The sequence below is a fragment of the Typopeltis vanoorti genome, chromosome 8, assembly GCF_054136105.1.
Source record: "Typopeltis vanoorti isolate ZY-2024b chromosome 8, IOZ_Tvanoo_1.0, whole genome shotgun sequence".
Classification (NCBI taxonomy): domain Eukaryota; kingdom Metazoa; phylum Arthropoda; class Arachnida; order Uropygi; family Thelyphonidae; genus Typopeltis; species Typopeltis vanoorti.
The window spans coordinates 148,680,856-148,705,242 of record NC_143556.1 but is presented as its reverse complement, the minus strand read 5'-3'; the positions used below and the strand labels follow the sequence as shown (position 1 = coordinate 148,705,242).

Here is a 24,387-nt window from a genome sequence, read left to right as displayed (position 1 = left end):
GATCACTTTTATTAGGGTGTTTGACCCTGTTTTTTTATTATTATTATTATTATTATTACCACGGGCTACTCCAGGAGTCCTTAGACTCATCGAGGGAGGCCCTAAACATCATGTTCACACAGCTGTTCAACATTCTCACAGTATCTATCATACCTTGCCTTGAACTCGCTCACTGTCATAGCACCCACAACAGACTCTGGCAGCTTATTCCGCTCATTTACCACTCTAAAAGTAAAGAACCCAGCTCTAACACCCCTGCTAACCACGCTCTTGCCCAGCTTCCATGGGTGTCCCCTAGTTCTCCCACCACCAGTCCTGATCTCAAAAATATCATCTGAATTAATCCTATAGAATCTTTTTAGCAATTTGAATGTCTCAATCATATCTCCCCTTTTTCGCCTATCAACTAGTTTCTGCAACCCACAAATCTTCAACCTGTTCTCATATGGTGCATTCCATAGACCTGCTATCATCTTAGTCACTCGCCTCTGGATCCTCTCAACCTCCTCCCCATCATGAAGGAACCGAGGTGACCAAATCTGGGCACAGTAGTCGAGATGAGGTCTTATCAGGGCTCGGTACAGAGGTACAATAACTTGTTTTTCTCTGCTCGTCAAGGTATTTTTCAACAACCAAGTGAGTTGATGAGCTGATTTAGCTACTTTCGCAATGTGCCCCCTAAACTTCATCTCCCTATCCACCAACACTCCCAAGTCCCTGGCAAGCTTTATTTCTACAGTGATAAGGAGGGGTGAAGGATTACAAGAGTGGTCTGAAAAGTTCTCGGCCTAACAATGAAAAAACAAATTTATAATTTCAAAATTATTTTTATTTTTCAATATAATCTCTCTTAAGCTTAATACATTCATTCCAGTGATGCTCAGTGCCATTATCCCATCCCTGTAGTGGTTCTTAGTAAGATCTGCAAAATACCCCTCTACAGTTGCAATCACCTCTTGATTCGAAGACAAAAGCTGACCAGCTAGGAAGAGTTTTAGTTTTGGGAAGAGACAGAAGTCAGGTGGAGCCAAATCTGGGGAATAGGGTGGATGTTTCAGCAATTCATGGTGCAGATCCCTTAATTTTCCCATTGCCAAAACACTTTTTTGGGCAGGTGCATTGTCCTGATCAAAGATGATTTTTTTCTTTTGCAAACTGGGTCTTTTCTCACGAATTTTTTCATCTGGTCTGGTTAGAAGATCAAAATAATATTCCTCGGTTATTGTTTTACCCTTTTCAAGATAATTAATAAACAAAATGCCTTTAGCATTCCAAACAACGATACCATGACCTTTCCTGCTGATGGAATTGACTTTGTCTTCTTTGGTGCTGAACAACCGGTTTCTGTCCACTGCTTTGACTGCTGTTTGGATTCTGGTGTGTAATGGTGAATCCAAGTCTCATGCATAGTAATAAATCGACACACAACATCAGTTTTATTCTTGTTAAAACGCTCTAAGCACTGTTCAGAGATTTTCTTGTGAGTGTGTTTTTGATCTGCTGTGAGCAAGCATGGCACCCATCTTGTGCAAAGCTTTTTCATTTGCAATTCTTCATGCAAAATATATCCCCCACGTTCTTTTGAAAGGGGCCTGTAGTCTCAGCAATTTCACACACTTTGACTCACCAGTCATCCAATACCATATTGTGCACTGGATCAATGATTTCTGGTGGTGTTACACTTTTTGGACATCCTTCATATGGATCATCTTCAAGGCTGGTATGGCCACGTTTAAACTCGGCAGCCCATTTCTTAATTGTTGAAAATGAAGGAGAATAAACTTTTATGAACTTCGGATGAATTTCTTTTGGCGTTAAATCTTCTTTTACAAAGAATTTTATAACTGTACGATACGATACAAGGGATAAAATGGTTATCCCTTGATTTAGTGTTGTTAGTATCCCTATATAGTGTTGCCATGTATGGTTGAAGCTGAGAACTTTTCAGACCACACTCATAAAAGTGAATGAAGAAGATGTATTCCAAATACCGAACAATCTAGATGTCTGTAACTTGGTAAAATTAGAAAGGATTCTGCCACATATTTTCAGGGAATATACTAAACATCTGATCATGTCAATGACTCAACTGTTTAATAAAAGTCTTTCCACAGGGCAAGTTCTTAAAGAGTGGAAGAAGAGTAAAATAGTGAAATTGCATAAGAGTGATGGTAGAAGAGAAGTATGAAACCTTAGATGGATTTGTATTTCTCATGTGGTTTTTAAGATTTCGGTGTGTAGAATTGGGGAGATAAGTGTTTATGAAGGCCAGCATAGATTTGTTAAAGGGCATTCTTGTTTTAATAATCTGATTGCCTTTTATGATAAAGTAACAAGAGCAGATGAAGGAACAGCATACAGTGTAATTTTCCTGGATTTTCCAGAGGCATGTGATAGGTGGCACATGATAAATTGATATTTAATATAGGTTCTGATATCAGGCTGTTGGATTGGAAATTAGCTTTCGGACAGATATCATAATTGTGAATAGGGGAATAGAATAAGGGAGTAGAAAAGTTACAAGTGGAGTTCCCTAAAGTTTGGTACTGTTCAACTTGTATCATTGTCACCCATTTATACAGGGAGATATTCAGTTGTTTGCAGATGATGTGAAATTTAGTAGGTTATTACTAAAAGTGCTGAGGTTATGCTCTTTAGGAGGATTTGAAAAACCAGAAAAGGTGGAAAATGAATGGAGATATCAGTTTAATACAGCTAAATGCAAGGACCTTTGGGATCCACAAATGGAATGTTTCATATTTTGGTGGAGTTATACTGGAAGAAGTAGAAGAAGCAAGGGATCTTGGAGTGATGGTAGATCAAAATTTAATGAGAGATGACATATTGCAAAGGATGTGAAGACAATGAAGAGGACTGCTGAAGCATGTTGCTCAGCAGAGATAACAAAGTAACAGAATTGGATTTTTTTTAAAAAGCTATGATCAAGAATTATCAGGATTACCATTCTGAGATCTCATTACTGAAATTCTGAGTGAGTGGAATAATTGTAGAGAGGGGTCAGATGTTGATGACAAAAATTATAGCGGCATGTAATCTGTAGACTTGGTGGAAAGAAGCTGAAGAGGTAGTGTGATCGAGCCATTTAAGCTATTGAGAGATATTGACACCAGGGATATTTTTCGTACAGTTAGATCAAGGGAAGGAGCAAAAGCAAGAGGCAATTCCTGGTAGTTGTGAAAAGATATAGTGATAAGTAAGAGGATAAGTTTTTTTTTTTTTTTTTTGCATGGAGAGTAATAAGAACATGAAATCCATTGATGGAGAGGGTGGTAACAGTGCAAACAATAAACAAGTTTAAGGAATCTTATCATAGACTTTGTATTTGTCAAAGGCAGACCTTCCATGATGATTTTTATGATTCATGGTGGTCTGGAATAATAAAAATTAAAATAATAATAATTTTCACTTCCATAAAGTATGTAGGTATTACTCAAATATTATATCAAATATTGTACACTTTCTGAATGTGGTTCTTTTTGTATAGTAAGCAAAATTTGCAAATTAAAAGCAGTAAATCTTAAAATAACAAACAAACCTTTTTTTGAAGATGAGGTATTACAAAGTGTGAAGCAGTTACAATGAGTGCCACTGTGAGTAAAAGATAATCAGCTTTGACAGAGGACAATTCTTCACTGAGTGAAAACAAATATATAACTTTAACAAATATTAAAAAATGCACAATTTATTATACACCAGGATTGCAATTTATTATTAATAAATAAAATGCAAGCAGAAACAAATAGCATCTTTCAAAAGATGATGAGTGTTCTCTAAATTTATTATTATACTACCATCAGAGTGTTTCTAGACTCACTCACAAGAGTAAAGAATCTGGAAGATGCCTGGATAGCTGAAAGGTGGAAGCTTGTCCTTAGAAGTGACAAAGGTGGAGATTTTTCTTATAGGGCAGAAGGAAACAAAAACAACAGTGGTTTTAACACTTTCGCTATGTGTTCACTAATGCCATAACATTAAAAAAATTTTTGATGAAACAATCCTTAAAACTATTACATAAAAAAGTGGAATTAATATGTCATAATTCTTTCTGTAAAAGTTCATCTGAAGAGCATAAAGAATGGACATGATGTACTAAAGTCTTAATAGTCCCAGCCTTTTGATATGAGTTATATATTTAGTTTAATCCATTATCCATAAGCAAACAATGTTTGTGCCTGAAGGGAAGGAGCAAATATTAAAGTTGCCTCAGTCCTGAAGTATCTTCAGGACTGGGGCAACTCGTGGCAGAGGTGGACTAAGTTCTCATCACTTTCCTTAGTATGTATCCCATAATGTAAAGCACATCTCCTTGCAGACATGTATAATGCTATGCATTATGGGAAGGATCACCCTTCCTTGGTGCTCTCTAATGCTGTAAAAAAAGTATTATAGCTATGTAGGAGTTGCTCTTAAGATAACAGTTTCCCAAATTTTTGGCATATTAATTCAACAATATTTGTTCAGACTAGGAGAATTCTTCATAGCCATGGCTGACTCAAAAAATAATCTTTCTGACCTGTAACAACTTCTAAATACCACATCGGTCTTCTTCCATCCAATCCTGTGTGAAGGGGTGTCCAAAGAGTGGTCTGCCAGTCCTGACTCATCATAATAATGGTAGCAAAATGTAATTTTTTCTTTTTTTTTGTTTCCAAGGCAGTAAGCAACATACCTATTATACCGAATCTTAAACTCATTCACACTCTTAGTATTCACAGCACATTCTGGCAACATTCCTCACCCACAACTCCCTATGTTAAAAAGAAGATATTAGCAGATCTTCTTGTCTGCCCATAGTAAGCGAAGTCAAAGTCACAGGAAACTTCATACACTCCAGGGTATGCTAGAGGGTGAAGTTTATCATTAGGAGAGCAGATAAGAGGTGCTAATTTAACATGAGGTTTGAATGTGGTGTGAAGTTCATGTTTCATTAGTACTTTGGTTATCTTTTTCTGATGTACCTCTGACATAGAGATAAGAATAGTAATGTTGTGTTCCTGTGTATTAGAGGAGGGAGAAGTAATAGGGCTATGTAGTATTTTACATATCTATTTTGTAGGAATTGTAGCCATTGGTCAAGAAGGTATGGCAAAAAATGTGTGCAAATGTTTTAAAACACAATACTGTTGTGCTAGATGATGATGTGATTGTGAGCCATTTGAAAGTCAAGTGACTAATGTGTCAAGAAAAGGACAGTTATTAGATTCTTTTTGTATATCCCCATGGACAAGACACTTTGTCCATGGGGGCCAAATGGCAAATTAGATGCACTTTGGATGCTTTTGTCACCTACCTAAACAGTCAACACCCCCAAAATCAGTAGTTAATAAGATCTTGGAGAAAGTAGTGAGGGACTGTATACAGCATTGGACAGATGAGGGTAATGTTATCTGTGAGAGTTAACATGGATTTGTGAAGGGGCACTCTTGTTTTAGCAATATGCTAGCTTTTTATAATAAAGTTACAAGAGCATTAGATGAGGGAAAGGCATATACTGCCATTTTCCTAGACTTAGCAAAGGCATTCGACAGGGTGCCAGATGATAAGCTGATGTTCAAGTTACAAAATGGGTCTGGATGTCAGATTGGTTAACTGGATTCAGGATTGGCTGTCCGATAGGTATCAGAGAGTTGTATATGGGGAGCAATATCAAAGAGGCAGAAGGTTACAAGTGGGGTTCCACAGGGTTCAGTACTGCAACCTATATTGTTTAACCTTTATATCAATGACATTGTCCATGGATTGCAAGGGGATGTTCAGTTGTTTGCAGATGATGGGAAGCTGGGAAGGGTTATTAGTAATAGTGCAGATGTGGTAGCAAGAGGATTTGAATAAGCTTCTACAGCCTCTAAACCTGCAAGAGGATTTGAATAAGCTAGATAGATCGGCAAATGAATGGGAGTATCAGTTTAATGCAACAAAATGTAAGGTCTTGAGGTTTGGGAAACATCGATGGGATGCTGCATACTCTATGGGAGGAGTTATACTGGAGGAAGTAGGGGAGACAAGAGATCTGGGGTTGATGATTGATAGAAACTGGAAATTTAGGGGACATATTGCAAAGGTAGTGAAGGTAACACAGAGGATTGCTGCAATAATGAGAAGGACACTGCCCTGCAGAGACATTGTTCTCAGATCTGGTCCCCAGGATTTGAAGGGGATAAATTAACTGTGGAAAGGGTACAAAGACGGATAACAAAGATAGTGTCAGGACTGTACAATGTTAGTTATGAAGATCGGCTGAGGGAGTGTGGTTTGCAGAGTTTGGTGGATAGAAGAAGGAGAGGTAATGTGATTGAGACTTTTAAACTGTTGATAGGGGGTTACAGAGTTGACACTGGGGAGTTCTTTCGCTTGGTTTAACAGTGGGAAGGAGTCATGACAAGGGACCATCCCTGGAAGTTACGAAAGGAAATTGTGAGAAAGAGGGTGAGGAGTGGTTTCTTTGCATGGAGGGTGGTTGAACCATGGAATGCATTGCCTGGTAGAGTGGTGAGAGAGCGAGAACGGTCAATGCATTTAAGGAGTGGTATGATAGACTTTGTGTTTCCTAGGAGGGACCTCCTTCGATGAGTCTTGATAGACTTGTGTTTCTTAGAAAGTACCTCCCACGATGAGTCTTTTGACTCCACGATGAGTCTTTTGACTCCATGGAGGCCTGAATAATAATAATAATAATAATAAAAATCCACTTCACAGTAAAAAAAAAAAATTTAATAACTGTTTACGTTTTCTTGACACATTAGTTACTTGCCTTTTGATGCACTAATCTGTTATCCAATCCCATTTGTTTCAATTTAACTATCAACTTATCATGTGATAATCTATCAAAAGCCTTTCAAAATCTATGTGTATCACTGTATACATATTTCCCTTGTCCAATGCACTTTATTATGATAAAGAGGCAGATTATTAAAACATGATCTTCCTTTAGTAAATGCTGTCTATCAAAGAGAATGTCACTGTTATTAACCCATTCTGGATTTTGGTCCTAGTTAACCTCTCTAATACTTTATTATTATTATTATTATTAAAGAGGACACTTTAGCAGCAAGTAGTTGCAAGCATGCTATTTCAATGCTCCCATATTTTAAGTTGCAAAGCAGATTTTTTCTTGTGAATTAAAATTTAAAGGCTATCAGTGAATTCTGTGAATTCTGTTCTTCAAGATGAACATATCAATGTGAAAACTGTAAATATCTGTTAAGTAATAAGTAAATTATAAGTATTCAAATTTCGAAGTATACATTGGTCAACTACGCGAGAAGAGAACAAAGGAAGTCGCCATATTAGAAATTTCAGCAAGATCGTCAAACAAGAAATATGAAGTGCTACAAATGCCAAGAAGACTTAACTGGGGAAGAAAACCACATAACATGTAGGAACTGCCAGAGAAACATGCATTTTCTATGTTCAGGATTGTCCGGGGCCACTTGGCAGCGAAAATCAAACAAGAATCGTGACGAGTGGAAGTGTCCCCATTGCAGAGACAACAAAAGAATGTCGCCTTCAACCACAGGCAGAAAACAGCTAATGCAGAAAACAACCGCAGGCTGTAAACAGCTACCAACAGCAGAGGGAATTAAAACAAAGAAAACAACAACAGAAACCCAGGTGAGCCAACTTTAAATGCATTACTTGAAAATAGATTACAAAACCTAAAAGACTGTTTAATCGATTTTGTTGGAGAACTATTTCAAAAACATACCACACAAATTACAGAAAAATTCAACCAATATGAGCAATTTATTAAATTTAATAATAACTCGGTAGAAGATGTTTTTAGAGAAATTAAAAACTGCATTAAAAAGCTAACGGAAAGACAGCATAATTTAATTAAAGAGACACAGAACTATGACAAGAACTAAACTCTTTAAAGCAACAGTACGAACTCTTAAACCAACAGCAATACAAAAATGATCTCCTCATAGATGGCCTCCCAGAAATTGCTACGGAACATCTAAGAGACACCGTAATACAACTAAGCCAAAAAATTGGCTCTCCCATTGAATCAAAAGACATCCAGTCAGTACATTGGTTACCACAAAAAAGGAAAAGCGAAAATATTTCCCGTCCTTCTCCCATCGTAGTGCGACTCACCAACATCCCTCAAAAACTACGCTTATAAAAGCTAGCAGGATTAAAAAACAAATAGTCGAGATCTGAAAGGAGACCACAACAATACCCCAATATACTTGTCCGAATACTTAATGCCATATTATCAGTAACTATTCTACCAAGCAAGGAAAGTAAAAACAGAAAAAAATTACCAGTTTATATGGATAAGAGATAGTAAAATATTCCTTAGAAAGACACAAGATGCAAAACCAATCAAAATAAAATCCATAGAAGACCTCAACAGGCTGCCACATTGAAAGGAATATTGACAACTCTTAAAGAAGGAACAGCACACCAACCAACATGAATGCAGACCATCAAGCAGACGTAATCACCCAGGAACATGATAACTGCCACATTCTGAAATCAATAACAGAATGGAGACAAGTGACAATCCCCAAAAAAGGACTATCTATTCTCCACATCAACATCAGAAGCATTCAAAAATACTGGCTGACCCTGCAAGCTTATCTGAAGGAAGATATAGACAACATAGACATTTTAATACTGACTGAAGTATCTACGGCAAACGAAGAGGCATCCACCTACTAAATGCGACACTTCCAACAACACAAACACTGCAGACAAACAAAACGAGGCAGTGGTATAATAATATTTACCAAACATAAACTAGAAGTAACAGAAATAAACTATAAATTAGAATACGAAGAAAACATATAATGTTTTCTCAGAATACTTGATAATAATAGGAGACATGAATATGTACATTAGGAACATAAATAACAACATAGAACAATACCTAGACTTCTTACCGGCATATAACATAACCCCATCCATACAGTCGTATACATGAGAAGAGATAGTTGGAAATACAACAACCTCGTCCTGCATTGATCATATAAATATAAGGGCCCCTCCAAACAGCCACACAGCAGCCGTCTTAACATGCAAATTGGCAGACTATTATTTCACAGCATTACAGTTACACACTGAACCAGAACCTATAAAACTCAATGAGACTAGAAAACAGCATTATAGCATTCTAAACGAAACAACAGTAAACGATGAAGTCAGAAAAACAGACTGGATGCAGATAGCATCTTTAGACTCTGCTGAAGCTGTATATAAATAATCTTAAACTTGCATGTAACAAAATATATAACAAAGCATTAACAAAAATAAAAATACGCCCCCAGACGAAACAAAATCCATGGATAACAGACATACAAAGAAAAGATGCCCTATGGAAACAACTTAAGAAGTCGCTGAACAATATCGCTTTAAAAGTTGAATACAAAAGAAAACGGAATCTCCTAACAACATAGATTAGAACAGCAAAAAGAAACTATTACAGCAACAAATTAACAACAGCTCAGAATGACATAAAGGAAATCTGGCACCTGATTAATGAAATGCTGGACAATATACACAGAACCACTGCCTCAGAAACAATAAAACGCAGCTTTGCCTGCGACCCCAAATCCCTCAGTTGGCAAACAACTTTAATCAGCACTTCTTGAACTCTGTGCAAAAACTACAAGAAACAACCTTTCCTCACACAAACGAACATTCTCCACTAGGTCCACAAGCAACCCAGTTGATGTGGTTCCCCACAGTAACAAAAGAATTGTCACTGGCAATTCAACAAATTAACCCTAACAAAGGACTGGGGATAGATGGAATCAGACCAAAAGACATCAAGAAACACTCAACCAACCTGCTTCCAGTTATACAAAAACTGTTAAATAAAATCTTCGAAACTGGACACATACCTGAAACACTAAAGACTGCATTAATCACACCCATACACAAACATGAAAAAAGAAACATAAGTAATTACAGACCCATCGCCACGTTGTCTGTAATCAACCAAATCATGGAGCATATCGTGCATCACAAACTCTCCACATACGTTGAAAAATTTCAAATCATACCCAAAACACAATGTGGCTTTCAAAAAAAATAAAGGAACAGCAACACTCCTGGAAGATTTCACAGACCTAATAAACGCTGCACTGGATAAAAACAGAATAACATTAGTGGTATTCATTGACCTAACAAAAGCATTTGACACACTAACACACAAAACCATGTTAACGAAACTAACGTATATCGAAATTGGAGGTCGTCTACTCCAGTGGTTTAAAGCATACATGAAAAACAGAAAGCACACCACACGTATAGGATCAGTGTACAGCAAAGAGGTACATGTAACCTGTGGAGTTCCGCAAGGAGCTGTCTTATCTCCCGTTCTATTTAACATATACACACACGACATAAGCCACCTTCCCCTAAAAAGTAAAATCTTCCAGTATGCAGACGACATGGCCATAGTATCCATTCACAACAACACAAATATCGCTTACAAAATTATGCAACACGACATCAATCAAATCACTAACTGGTTAACCGAAAACAGCATATATAAACCATGGAAAAACAAAGCTAATGATATTCAAAAACCCCCAAACCCTGCCCATAGAAACTAAATATCTCACTATCCAACATTCATCCTCCTATACACAAAGCGCAGAACCTAAAACCACAACTATCACACAGTTGAAACCAACACGCTATCTCGGACTTCACTTCGATGCTGATCAAATTGGAATAGCCATACAAACTACCTACATACCAAGCTTAGGATAATAGCAAGCAAACTATACAGATTAAAAGACATTGCCCCAACCCACATAAAAATACTAATCTATAAAGCATTACGTGAAAACATTTTAAGATATGCAATCACATCATAGGGATTCTGCGCAGACTACAGACTTAACATGTTACAATGGTTGCAAGATAAAATGGTAAAACTGATATTCTGGGAACAACCCACACTTATGCAGGAAGCATGGACAAAACAAAAAAATATTTAAGGTGAAACACTTATGCCACTACACAGTCATGTTAAAATATTACTACAGCCCAACCAATAGAGTAACCAGAACAACATATCAAATAACAAGACCACAGTCAACAAACTACATAACATATAAGTACAACAATCACAATGGCAAAGCCACCCAAAACTTCTACGTACCTGACATGATAAACAAACTGCCGTTCAATGACAGAAACCTAGGAACATACAGAGAGCTGAAACAGGTGCTATATAAATATTACAGCTAGAATGAAAATGAGAGCAATTTCTGTTTCTCTCCCCCCACAACCTATGACAACCCCCCCCCTCTCAAAAAGCATCACTGCAAGAACACAAAGAAACAAACACACCATGTCTAAATCCAACCCTACTTGCAAAAAAAAAAAAAAAAAAAAAAAAAAAAAAAAGTTAAACTGTAATAGCAGTTGAAGTCTACCAAGCATGTACCAACAAACAGTAAAATCAACACCTGGCTTGCGACCAGTATGGAAACATAACCATGAAACCACCACCATCTTTTATTCACAATTGTAATGTATTATAATTATTACTGTATCTATGTATGTCATTTATCTGAGACATAATAAAATGTTTAAACGTGAAAAAAAAAAATTATTATTATTATTCAGGCCTCCATGGAGTCAAAAGACTCATCATGGGAGGTCCTTTCTAAAAAACACAAGTCTATCGAGACTCATCGAAGGAGGTCCCTCCTAGGAAACACAAAGTCTATCATACCACTCCTTAAATGCATTGACCGTTCTCGCTCTCACCACTCTACCAGGCAATGCATTCCATGGTTCAACCACCCTCCATGCAAAGAAACCACTCCTCACCCTCTTTCTCACAGTTTCCTTCCGTAACTTCCAGGGATGGCCCCTTGTCATGACTCCTTCCTGCTGTTCAACCAAGCGAAAGAACTCTCCAGTGTCAACCCTGTAACCACCTCTCAACAGTTTAAAAGTCTCAATCATATCACTCCTCCTTCTTCTATCCACCAAACTCTGCAATCCACAATCCCTCAGCCAATCCTCATAACTAACATTGTACAGTCCCGACAACATCTTTGTTATCTGCCTTTGTACAGCTTAGCCTATAATTTGAACTGTGAATCTTGTCACTCCCTTCCAATGGAGGTCTGGTATCAATAGTAACAATAACAATAATAATAGTTATTATATATATACTGTATATATACTTTGAATCTCAACCTTGCCTACCACATTCCAAGATCTTGCACTTTGTGACATTACATTGATAGCTTGAGTGGACAAATGAGTGAAGCTATTGAGATCCTCCTGCAAGGTCACAACATCTGCTTTACTTCTTATAGCACTTTCCAAATTTGCAACATCAGTGAATAACTGCAAATTTCCAGTTAAGCCAGCACCAATATCATTAAAGTATAAGTTATGTCCACCACTGTCTTTTGCCTTTCATTTGATATTCTTCACTTCCAGTCCCCGACTTTAATTCAATTCAGGTGCAATCGAAAAAACGTATCACACTTTTTACAGTGTTTCAGGCTGATTAACTACGAAATGCAAATACCCAATACTCAATCACTACCAAACTAAAATTCTACAAAAATTACACTAAAGTTATAATATACTGCTAACAGTTAACATCGAAATTTATGATGAGTATGTAGCATTTTTCTACCAAAAAATGAATGTGACAAATGATAACTGACATCAGGTTTAATAGGTTGTGATAATAAAGATAGTTAAACTGACTATTTCTGCCACATATGCTAGTGGCGAAAAGTGAAGACACTTTTCTCCACTAGATAAGTGCTACTTATAAAAACATTTTTCTAACCTCCAAAAACTGACAGATCAAAAAATGTAACACTATGTATGAGGAAATTGTCATCCCGAGAGTTATCCTACCAGATGAAAAAATATTTAAAATTTCTAATCATAACTTGACATCAGCAGAAGCTAGCATTTTCAAGAAAGGATTCAACTTTGTTCTCTCTCTCTCTCTCTCTCTCTCTCTCTCTCACTAAAGCATATTCCTAAAATATATATTATTTGCAACATAGAAAAGGCCCTTTACTTTTTACCTCAACCGGTTGCAAATGACATTAGATTGAAGACTGTGACCCTTCTTTCTTCTTCTTGTCCTCCTGAAAAGAACATCAATTCCTCGGAAAAAAAGAGCTCTTTCAAATTTAAAGAACAAAGATATTATAGTACCTAAGTCTTATAAAGGCAATTCAATGTTATCATCAATCCAACTGATTATATGTCCAAAATTTCATTTTTACTCTTTGCAGGGTCATTAGATCATGACCCTGCTTGGACAAACCATGAAGAAACCAATAACCATTTACACACCATGACTATGTGGCTACGGATCTTAAAAAAAGATTGAAATCTATGCACCCCATAACTCCACAGTTATATGAAATGCCCAAAGTTCACAAGACTAATATTCCTGTTTGGCCTATCATAGATGGTATTAGCTCGCATCTGGCTAACCTTCTAAAAGAGCATATCAGACATACAGACTCCTTCATCAAAAACTCACACTACCGTAGAAAAACTAGGAGAAATTTCTATCCTACCAATGAACATTGTAGCCAATCTAGATATTGTATCTTTGTTCACAAATATTCCTGTAGATGAAGTTAAGACACTTGTAGATGATCTGCTCCCTCCTGACATCTAATAACTAATTAGACATTATCTCAACTCAAATTATTTCTGATCAATTGGGAAAATCTACAAACTGAATGGCTTTGCAATGGGAAGCCCTCTATCTCCTCCATGTGCTGACTTATTCATGGAAAACTTTGAAAAAGATTTTCTGACATCTACAAATCCAAAACCGTCACTTTGGGAGAGATATGTAGATGACATATTTATAATCTGGAAACACAGTGCGGATGAGTTATATGATTTTCTTTCATCTTATTAACTCCTGCCATCCTAAAATTAAATTCACTTCAGAACTTGAAAATGAATGAAAATTACCTTTCCTAGATGTTTTAATTTCAAAAAAAGAAGGAAGCCTCTCTCTCTTAGCGTATTCCATAGGTCCACTCATACAGGGCGTTAGCTACATTTCTCTTCATTACACTATATATCACAAAAATTAGGTATTACACAGATGATAAAAAAAAGGGTGATCTCACTATTACAGGAAATGACAAAAAAACAAAAGAAGAATTACCTTCTCTTCTCCAACCAATTAGTGAGCAATGGATATTTTTATAATTTCATTAAGAAAATGACACAAATAATACTACTCTCTATTCCTGCTCCACAACAGATTCCTGACACGTGCTACACAGCCTCAGTTTCCATCCCTTATATTAGTAAATTTTGTCTCAAAATTGCCAATCTCCAGAATTCTCATGATATAAGAGTAGCTAGGTTTCAAGCCCATTGTGGCTATACAAGCTGTGTTAACTTCACCTAAGGACCATGATCCTTTCAACAAACATCCTGGATTGAAATCTTGAGCAGACAAATGAGTGAAGCTATTCAGATCCTCCTGCAAGGTCACAACATCTTCACTTCCAATTCCCAATTTTCGTGCCGTGCATTTGGATAACCTTGTTCATATTGGAAGTTTGTTTTGCACTTGGTTAGACTCAGTCCTGAAGATATTTTCATGTGCAAACTTTGTTTGCTTACACTTGGATAAAGGATTAAACTAAATTTATTATAGTCTAACCAAGTGCAAAATAAACTTCCAACATCTTTCTCTAAATCCAGAGTAATTCAGTAATAAGGTGGTACACCTGTTGGCAACTTGTATAGGTAAATATGACCTCTCCTATTGCTTCTGCCTTAGTATCTCCACGTTTGGGTCTGCCTCCCGCTGACGAGACCTCAATAAAGGTCAAAATCAGTCAGGGTAGGGCCTTTCCCTTAATGCATAGCACGTACATGTCCACAAGGAGATGTGCTTTGCATTATGGGAAATACTGAGACAAGGAGTGATGAGAGCTAGGTCCACCTTTGCTTTGGAGTTGCCTGGTGTTGTACCACCTTACCTCAGTTCTGAAGATATTTTCAGGTGCAAACTTTGTTTGCTTACACTTGGATAAAGGATTAAACTAAATTTATTATAACCTTATTCATACGGCCAGTTTTGCTTCTGTTAACTGTTATTCTGAAAAAGTGTTTCAGACTGATTAACTAAAAATGTAAATACCCTATACTCAATCACTACCAAACCAGACTAAAATTCAGCTAACATTACACTAAAGTTATAATATAATACTAACAGTTAACAGCTAACTGTCCTGGAGTTTACAATATTCCATTGAGAGTGAACATGAAGTGATTACCTGGATGGTTGCCAGCAGTGTGAGGACATCTGTGAGGAAAAAGTATATGTGGAACTACCAGGCTGATGATTGTGATAAGCTTAGGAGATAGCCTGCAGGTCCTGCAGGTGTAACATGGAATGAGGAGATAGTTGGAAAGGAGATCAATAGGGCTTGGGGTTATTCATAAACTATCTAGTAGAAGCAATGTTTGAATGTATTTCAAGGATCAGAAGGTTAAATAAGGTATGTGTGAGATGGATGAATGAAGATATTAAGCATGGATACAGAGGAAAAAGGCATTACAGAGACAACATAAGAGGAAGGGTAATAATCAATTCCATGAGGATTATAAAGAACAAACAAGGAGTGTGACTTGGTTGGTAAGAGTAGCAAAAGTGAAGTATGAACAACAGCGAGATAATGAAGCCAAAAAGAATCCTAAGGAGTTCTTTCGATATGTAGCGAGCAAAAAAAAGAATGATTATGGAATGATGATATTGACTGGAGAAAATGGCATAAGAACAACTGCTGCGGAGGATATATCTGAGATACTTAATGAGCAGTTCATAAAGGTCTTTCATTCTCGTGAATGGGACATCAAGGACAGTTTGAGAGCAGTTGATGATGATGAAGAGGAGAGACTGACAGTAAGTGAGCAAGAGGTATGTGGGGAATTGAGAAACCTTGATGTTACTAAGGCTGTGGACTTGATAATATATCACCATGATTTTGAAGGAATGTGCCAGCGAGTTGGCATATTTGTTTAATGAGTCTTGCAGTGGATCGAGTTCCAAAGGAGTGGAAGGAGGACAAGATTGTGCTTGGATGAACAGCATGGATTTGCTAAAGGGAAGTTATGTTTTAGTAATCTACTTAATTATTACAATAAGGTAACAGCTTCATTGGACAGAGGAGAGGGATACACAGTAGCATACTATGATTTTGCAGCCTTTGACAGATTACTGCATGATACATTGATAGTCAAACTAGAGTGGATAGGGTAGTGCATTGGATCAGAGATTGGCTATCTGATAGGCATCAGCAAGTTGTATATGGGGAAGCAATATCCCAGAAGAGGAAAACCACTAGTGGTGTGCCTCAGAGTTTGTTTTATGACCATTGCTCTTTAACTTGTATGTTAATGATATTGGTGAGGAATTGGATGGGGATATTCAGTTGTTTGCAGATGATGCTAGGTTGGGATGAACTACACTATCTGATCAAAAGAATCCAGACACCCCCTCTGTAATTCGTAATTTGACATCTAGATGTCACTACGACCTCACTTACCAGTATAAAAAGAGGCATGGAGCTGTGTTTTATTCAGTGATAAGAAGTACGAACAGAATGGGTAGGTCAAGGGAGCTCAGCGACTTCGAACGTGGACTAGTTATTGGTTGCCACATCAGTAAGAAATCTGTCAGAGACATTTCAACCCTCCTTAAGTTGACGAAGTCAACAGTTGGTGATGTGATTGTGAAGTGGAAACATGAAGGCACAAACACAACAAAACTAAAGTTGGGTATGCTGTGTTTAATGACTGACAGGGACCATCAAGTGTTGAAGAAGGTAGGTTGTGGAAATCACCAGACATGGAGTGGAACAATCACCTCAGAGTTCCAAAATGCTACTAACTGTGAAGCCAGCACCATGACTGTGCGTCGAGAGTTAAGAAGAATGGGGTTCCATTGTCAGACAGCTGACCATAAACCAAACATTTCTCTTGTGAATGCTAAGCACCACCTGCAGTGTTGTAAAGAGCGATATGACTGGATAGAGGACAACTGGAAACGTGTGATTTGGAGTGATGAATCGCACTTTACCATGTGGCAGCCTGATGGGAGGGTCTGGGTGTGGCAAATGACTGGAGAATGATTCCTACAAGCATGTGAAGTGTCAACAATGAAATTTGGAGAAGGTAGCGTTACAGTGTGGGGATGTTTTTCATGGAATGGACTTGGCTCTCTTGTAATACTACATGGAAATCTAAATGAAGAAAGAGTACAAGGACATTTTGAACCGTTGTGTACTGCCTACGGTAGAAGTTCAATTCAGTGATGACTATTGTCTGTATCAGCATGACAATGCTACCTGCCATAAAGCAAGGTCTGTGAGAGAATGGTTTGCAGACAATAACGTTCCAGAAATGGACTGGCCGGCCCAGAGACCTGACCTGAATACCACAGAACACCTTTGGGATAAATTAGAACACCGACTTTGCTCCTACCCAAATCATGAACCGCTCTGGCTACAGCTCTTCAGGAAGAACAGGCTGCCATTTCTACCAGGTTCTGCAGAGTTAGAGCTGTTACAGAAGCAAAGGGTGGACCCACCCCATGTTAATGCCCACCACCGGAAAGTGTGTCACAGGAAAAGTCTCATTACAGTTTCGAGTAGGTGTCTGGATACTTTTGATCAGATAGTGTATAAAGAGATATAGAGAAGATGTTGTAGCTTTACAAGATGACTCGAATATATTGAGTGAATGGGCACAGGAGTGGGGACTGCCAGTTGAATGTTGCAAAAGGTAAGGTTTTAAAATTTGAGAAACAAAGATGGGATGTAGAATTTACACTTGGTAAGGATATATTGTTGGAAATGGAGGTAATAAGAGATCTTGGGATGGTGGCAGATAAGTATGTAAAATTTAGAGGACATTATGCCAAAATTGTGAGGACAACACAATGAATTCTGGGAATGATGTGGAGGACAGTGACTTGGAGAAGTAAGGATATTCTTGTTCCATTGTATAAGGCTCTGATTAGGCCACACATGACTATTGTGAAGAGATTTGGTTACCTGGGTTTTCAAAAAGTGGAAGAGATGTTGGAAAGGGTCCAGAGGCAACTAACTAAGGTAGTTTCTGATCTCTGGAATGTTGAATTTGCAGAAAGGTTGAGAAGATACAATCTACAGGGTCTAGTGGATAAGAGGAAGAGTGGTGACATGATAGAGACCTACAAATTTGTAAGGGGTTGTTATAGGATCAATGTTGAAGAGGTTTCACAGAAAATGGTGGGAGATCAGAGGAGAACAAAAAGTCATCAATGGAAGCTGTATAAGGAGGGTATGAAAAAGGGAGTGAGAAGCAGGTTTATTTTTGCATGCAAAGTTGTGAATAATTGAAATGCCTTGCCCGAGAGTGTGGTGTCTGCAGAGAATTTGAGCGTGTTTTTATCCAGAGTATTTTAATAATAAGGTGTGACACCTTTAGGTTAATTGTATATGAAAGTATGACTTCGGCATTGCTTTAGCATCACCTATGGGGCTGGGTAGTGACCCTTGCCATAATGCACAGCATTATACATACCCGTAAAGATATGTGCTTTGTATTATGGGATACTAAGGCAAGTAATGAGAAATCATTAATTTCTATATACGAGTTGCCCTGAGTCCTAAAAATATTTCAGGAGCAAACTTTGTTTGCTTACTCTTGGATAAAGAATTAAACAAAGTATATAATTTCTTGGTATTTTTAATTTATGAACAATGACTGACCTGTGCTAGTTTCCACGCTCCACATGTTTCTATTTTTTTTTGCTTTTGGGTAATGGTTCTTACATGATCAGTTTTAGTTATGTAATGGCTCATGTTTACCACATATTGTATTTTTTTGGTTCTTCCTAACACAGAAGAAGGCCACTAGCATATGTTGTGTGAACTAGTTGGTTTAACTTTCTATATCAGGGCTGTTCAATGCACTTCTTGTGGGCTGGATGCAGCCTGCAGTGCGATTTTGAGTGGCCCACCTGTGGGTTTCGAGTTTCGCAAGTGAAGAAATAAAACAACAGTTTGAATTGAATGCATATTAGATATTTTAATTCTATCACTAATCAATAATCTCGATGTTGGTAATTTTATTTGGCTTACATTGCTATATACGCATTTATTCAAATATCAAATGTGTCAAAGAGGCGTTCTTACAATATTTTTTTTCCAATGCGCATGATCCATGCTCACGGGGAACTTGAGAGTGATTAGTATGCAATTAGTGTGTTCATTTGTTCACCTTGTGAGATTGTGTTGCTGCTGCTCACAAAATTACTAGATACGCATTGTGATGTAGCCCTTGGATAAATCTTTTTTTTTAATGCGGCCCTCAGATTACCTAATGTTGGACAGCCCTGATCTATATTATCACAATCTGTTAAATCCAGTGTCAGTCTTCATCAAAATTTATCTCTTTTCTTTTCACAGACTGTATGACACAGGAGAGTAAACTTTGAAATTGAAAGGAATGGATGTGATACTGAGTATTCATTCATGAAGAGAATCACCTGAATTTAAGAACAGAATGCGAACAGTGAGACAATGCAATGGACTATGAGAATGATTATTATTATTATTATTATTCAGGCCTCCATGGAGTCAAAAGACTCATCGTGGGAGGTCCTTCCTAAGAACATAAAGTCTGTCGAGACTCATTGAGGGGAGATCCCCGCTAAGAAACACAAAGTCTATCATACCACTCCTTAAACTCATTGACCGTTCTCGCCCTCACCACTCTATCAGGCAATGCATTCCACGCCTCAACCACCCTCCATGCAAAGAAACCACTCCTCATCCTCTTCCTCACAGTTTCCTTTCGTAACTTCTGGGGATGGCCTCTTGTCATCACTCCTTCCAGCTGTTCAACCAAGCAAAAGAACTCCCCAGTGTCAACCCTGTAACCACCTCTCAACAGTTTAAAAGTCTCAATCATATCACCTCTCCTTCTTCTATCCGCCAAACTCTGCAGTCCACATTCCCTCAGCCGATTCTCATAACTATTCTTGTACAGTCCTGAGACTATCTTTGTCATCCGTCTTTGTATCCTTTCCACAGTTAATTTATCCCCTTCAAATCCTAGGGACCAAATCTGAGAACAATAATCCAAGTGTGGTCTGATCAGAGCCTTATACAATGGAATGATAACCCTCTTATCTCTGCAGGTCAGTGTCCTTCTCATAATTGCAGCAATCCTCTGTGTTACCTTCACCACCTTTGCAATATGTCCCCTAAACTTCAGGTTTCTATCAATCATCAACCCCAGATCTCGTGATTCCCCAACTTCCTCCAGTATAACTCCTCCCATAGAGGAGTTATACTGGAGGAAATCCACTGGCAATGTCATTGATATAAAGGTTAAACAATATAGGTCCTAGTACTGAGCCCTGTGGGACCCCACTTGTAACCCTCTGTCTCCTTGAAACTGCTCCACCATACACAATGCTCTGATACCTATCAGACAGCCAATCCTGAATCCAGTTGACCAATCTGATATCCAGACCCTATGTGTTGCAACTTAAATATCAGCTTATCATGTGGCACCCTGTGAAATGCCTTTGCTAAGTCTAAGAAAATTGCAGTATATGCCTTTCCCTGATCTAATGTTCTTGTAACTTTATTATAAAAAGCTAGCATATTGCTAAAACAAGAGCGCCCTTTCACAAATCCATGTTGACTCTCACAGATAGCATTACCTTCATCTGCCCAATGCTGTATACGGTCCCTCACTACTGTCTCCAAGATCTTAACAACTACTGATGACACACAGACTGGTCTATAATTAGACACTTCCAGTCTGTTATCACCCGTATGCAATGGCACTATCTCACGTTCCTTCCATTCCCTGGGCACCTTTGCCGAAGCCAGACGTTCACTGAAAAGCCAGGTTAAAGGCACTGTCAGTTCCCTAGCACATTCTCTCAAAACTTGTGGTGAAATACCATCCAGTCCCAAAGCTTTATTGACATCCAGAGTTCTCAGTATCTTACACAAACTCTCCTCCTGTACCTCTAAACCTAGAACCTGCCCTATCCCCCCTCTAGCATTAAAACTGACTCCTCCAGGATGAAATACTCCAATAAAGTGTTCATTGAACAATTCCAAAACTATGTCCTCTGCATCAGTCACTATATTCCCATTTTTATCCCACAATATCATTCTTCCACAGTCATTTCTCCTCCTACTGGCCACATAGCTAAAAAATTCCCTAGGATTTTCTTTGGATCTTAGGGCCAATCTCCTCTCATATTCCAGTTTCACTTTCCTTACCACACTAGTCACTCTTCTGGCCTGTGTCTTATACTCTTAACGCATCCTCTCTTCACCTGTCTCCTTATATCTCTTCCATAGCCTCTTTTTCACATGCAATTCCTGTTTAATATTGTTTGTCATCCACTTTACTCCAAATTGTGTCCTCTTCTTCACTCGTGGTATACAACTTACCATTGCTCATAACAAATATTCTTTCACAATTTCCCATGCACTAACGATATCCCGGCCTTCCAATTCCTCCCTCCATGAAACTTCCCGAAGTTGACGTCTAAGACTATTATAATCACCTACATTATAATTCCACATAAGTTCTCGTCTCTTTGATACGCCTGCATGTCTATTCATTTTCCAAGTCAACACCATATGGTCACTCTCTCCAACTGGTGGGAGAGACATCAACTCAGTTATTATCAACTCTTCTGATGCTATAACCAAATCCAAAACTCTTGAACCTCTTGTTCCCTTTGTTACATGTTGCCTAAGACATTTGTCCCTCAAGAATTCTAGAAATTCCATTCCACTATTGCTACATGCATCTTCCTCTCTCCAATTTATACTACTGTAGTTAAAATCTCCCATAACAATCATTCTTCTTGCACTTGCCAAACTTAGCTGTCTAAACATCTCCTGGTCCCCATCCTCCATGCTCCTGGGTCTGTAGCAAACACTCCACTAAATATCCTGTCTTGCCTACCTCTACCTCACACCATATGCGCTCAAAATCATTTGTCTCACTTCCTTCCAGAGCCTCCACTCTTAGAGGACATAGGTCATCACATATCGTAAGTAGTACCCCACCACCACGCTTTCCCCTCCTATCCTGATGAAAAATGCTATACCCAATGACTTCTATTCCTCTTATTATATCCCCTTCTGTCAACCACGTCTCAGTGATCCCAATAATTTTTGGCCAGGCTGATGCTATCTGCGCCACCAATTCATCTCCCTTATTCTGGATACTCCTGGCATTAGTATAGAGCATATAAATGCCATTGTTTCTATACTCAGCATTATCCCTTCTAGACTCCACTGGGCTCAGCGTTACCTGACATCGTCTCCCTTCTCCCAAGTATCCATTTGCACAAGAGGCCACCCCTGCTATCATCCTCCCTGGGACAAACTGACTCGTTCAGAACAGCAATCTCTCTAGATGCCCACGTCCTTCCTCATTCAAATGTAAACGGTTTCTCACATACAATTCCTCTCTTTCCTCAAACGCACTTCAAGCATCCACATATACCAATCCTCTCTTGTCACACATTCTTGCTATTATGCCATTCAATATCACCGCTCTTCTGCTCAGCTCATCATCATACCTAGGCAACACGCACACTATTTTTCCTCTCTCTGTCTTCTTCCGTACAGTTTTAAGCAAAAACCGCATATCTCTCGCTGCCCGACTTACATTATCACTCAAATCATTCGTTCCTACCATTACAATCATCTCATCCACCCTTTCACCTCTCTTAATTGCCATAGCCACCCTTTCTATTGTTCCTCCTGGCAAACACTTCTCACGCATCCTATCTTGAACACCACGGATCATTGAGTTGCCATACATTATACCTCTTACCATTCCCTCTCTCCTATTGTTTCCATTAACTCCTCTTCTTTCATTCCCATAGGTTTCTTTTATTCCCTCTCCTCTGCTGCTATTCTCTCTTCTAGCATTCCCATACCTCTCTCTCCTACTGCTTCCATTCTCTCCTTTTCTAGCACTCCCATACATCTCTCTCATTCCCTCTCTCCTACTGTTTCAATTTTCTCCACTTCTTGCACTTCCATATCCCTCTCTCATTCTGTTTCTCCTACTGTTTCCATCCTCTCGTCTTCTAGCATTCCCATACCTCTCTCTCATTCCATTTCTCCTACCATTTCCATTCTCTCCTCTTCCAGCACTTCCATTTCTCTCTCTCATTCCGTCTCTCCTACTGTCTCCATCTTCTCGTCTGCTAGCATTCTCATACCTCTCTCTCTCATTCCCTCTCTTCTACTTCCATTCTCTCCTCTTCTAGCATCCCCATACCTCTCACTCATACTCCCTAAATTCTCTCTCTCTCTCTCCTACTCTGATTCGCCTTGCATTTATCTCTTCCATTCTCCTAATCGTATCTTTCATACTTCTGCTCTCATTCACAAGACATTCCACCTCCTCTTTCAACTCATCTATCTCCCTCTACAGGTCAGTCACTCTTAATCTAAATTCACTCTCCCAAACAAAACCATATCCTAAACTTTCACAGTCACTCACACCTTCCACACTATCAACTATTATTTTCTCATTCATATATATCTTTTTTTCATTCTCTCCTATCACACTACTTGTCTTCCTACATTCATTCCCCATTCCTGGAAATGATGAAGAGGACAGTGACATGAAAAAAAAAAAAAAAAAAAAATTCACTCAGCCAGGTTTTAGACTACCGAATAGAGATTCAGTCTCTAATTTCAAGCAAATAAAGAGATTTTTCAAATAATCTCTTTATTTGCTTGAAATGGAGTCAAAGACACATCTAGGAGGTTCTTTTGTATACACATGGCTCATCATACGGCACATTAAACACTTTCAAATTCTTTGCAGCCACACTCTCTGGCAAGGCATTCCAATCATTCACAACTCTGCATGCAAAAAACCTGCTTCTCACTCTCCTGTTAACATCCTCCTGATACAGCTTCCAGGGATGACCTCTGGATCTCCAGTGATCGCCCATTGTTTTCTGTAAAACCTCTCCAATATCGATCCTATAAAAACCCCTTACTAACTTGTAGGTCTCTATCATATCATCCCTCTTTCTCCTATCCACTAGACTCAGTAAATTGCATCTTCTCAATCTTTCTGCAAATTCAACATTCCAGAGATCAGAAACTATCTTAGTTAGTTGCCTCTGGACCCTTTCCAACATCTCTTCATTCTTTTGAAAACCAGGTGACCAAATCTGTGCATAGAAGTTCATGCGAGGCCTAATCAAAGCCTTATACAATGGAACAAGAATCTCGCTTAGCCATTTAACTTAAATCAAGTCATTTAAGTTAAATGGCTCGATTAATCACCACAATTGCAGCTACTGGGCAACTGAGA

At 38.3% G+C, this 24,387-nt stretch overlaps 1 protein-coding gene across 2 annotated transcripts in view; it reads right to left on the bottom strand.

The window, feature by feature from the left end:
* Positions 1-24,387, bottom strand: part of LOC150104419 (cyclin N-terminal domain-containing protein 1-like) — a 254,807-nt gene that overhangs the window by 14,749 nt on the left and 215,671 nt on the right. Inside the window, exon 7 of one of the 2 annotated variants that reach the window (XM_090397002.1) lies at positions 3,557-3,653. The exons of the other annotated variant lie outside the window; for it this stretch is intronic. Coding sequence (XP_090253128.1) covers positions 3,557-3,653 — 97 coding nt within the window. The remainder of the gene's footprint in view (positions 1-3,556; positions 3,654-24,387) is intronic. 2 annotated transcript variants of the gene reach the window in all.